The sequence below is a fragment of the Merops nubicus genome, unplaced genomic scaffold, assembly GCF_000691845.1.
Source record: "Merops nubicus isolate BGI_N331 unplaced genomic scaffold, ASM69184v1 scaffold42816, whole genome shotgun sequence".
Classification (NCBI taxonomy): Eukaryota; Metazoa; Chordata; class Aves; order Coraciiformes; family Meropidae; genus Merops; species Merops nubicus.
In genome coordinates, this window is record NW_008613774.1 from 398 (window position 1) to 682 (window position 285).

The window sequence follows — 285 nt, forward strand, 5'->3', positions numbered from 1 at the left end:
AGGGGGGGCAGGGGGCAGGGTGGGATGTGAGGGGCATGCAAGGCCTCGGCTTAGGTGGTCCTTCTGCCCACTCGTACAGATCCCTCTCCTGCACCGAGCCTTGGCCATGAGCAAGCGGCCGCTGTCGCTGTATGCCAGCCCCTGGACTTCCCCAACCTGGATGAAGACCAGCGAGTCCTATGTGGGGAAGGGCACACTGAAGGGGCAGGCAGGGGACAAGTACCACAAGACCTGGGCCAACTACTTTATAAGGTAAGGAGCACCTGGGGTGAGAGGAGAGGGGAG

At 62.1% G+C, this 285-nt stretch overlaps 1 protein-coding gene across 1 annotated transcript in view; it reads left to right on the top strand.

The window, feature by feature from the left end:
• LOC103774579 (glucosylceramidase-like) overlaps nt 1-256 on the top strand; it is a gene marked incomplete at its 5' end in the record, with an annotated part of 649 nt that extends 393 nt beyond the window's left edge. The window contains one exon of the mRNA XM_008941990.1: nt 80-256. Within this exon, the coding sequence (XP_008940238.1) occupies nt 80-256 (177 nt within the window). The remainder of the gene's footprint in view (nt 1-79) is intronic.
• Between the last annotated feature and the right edge of the window lie 29 nt (nt 257-285).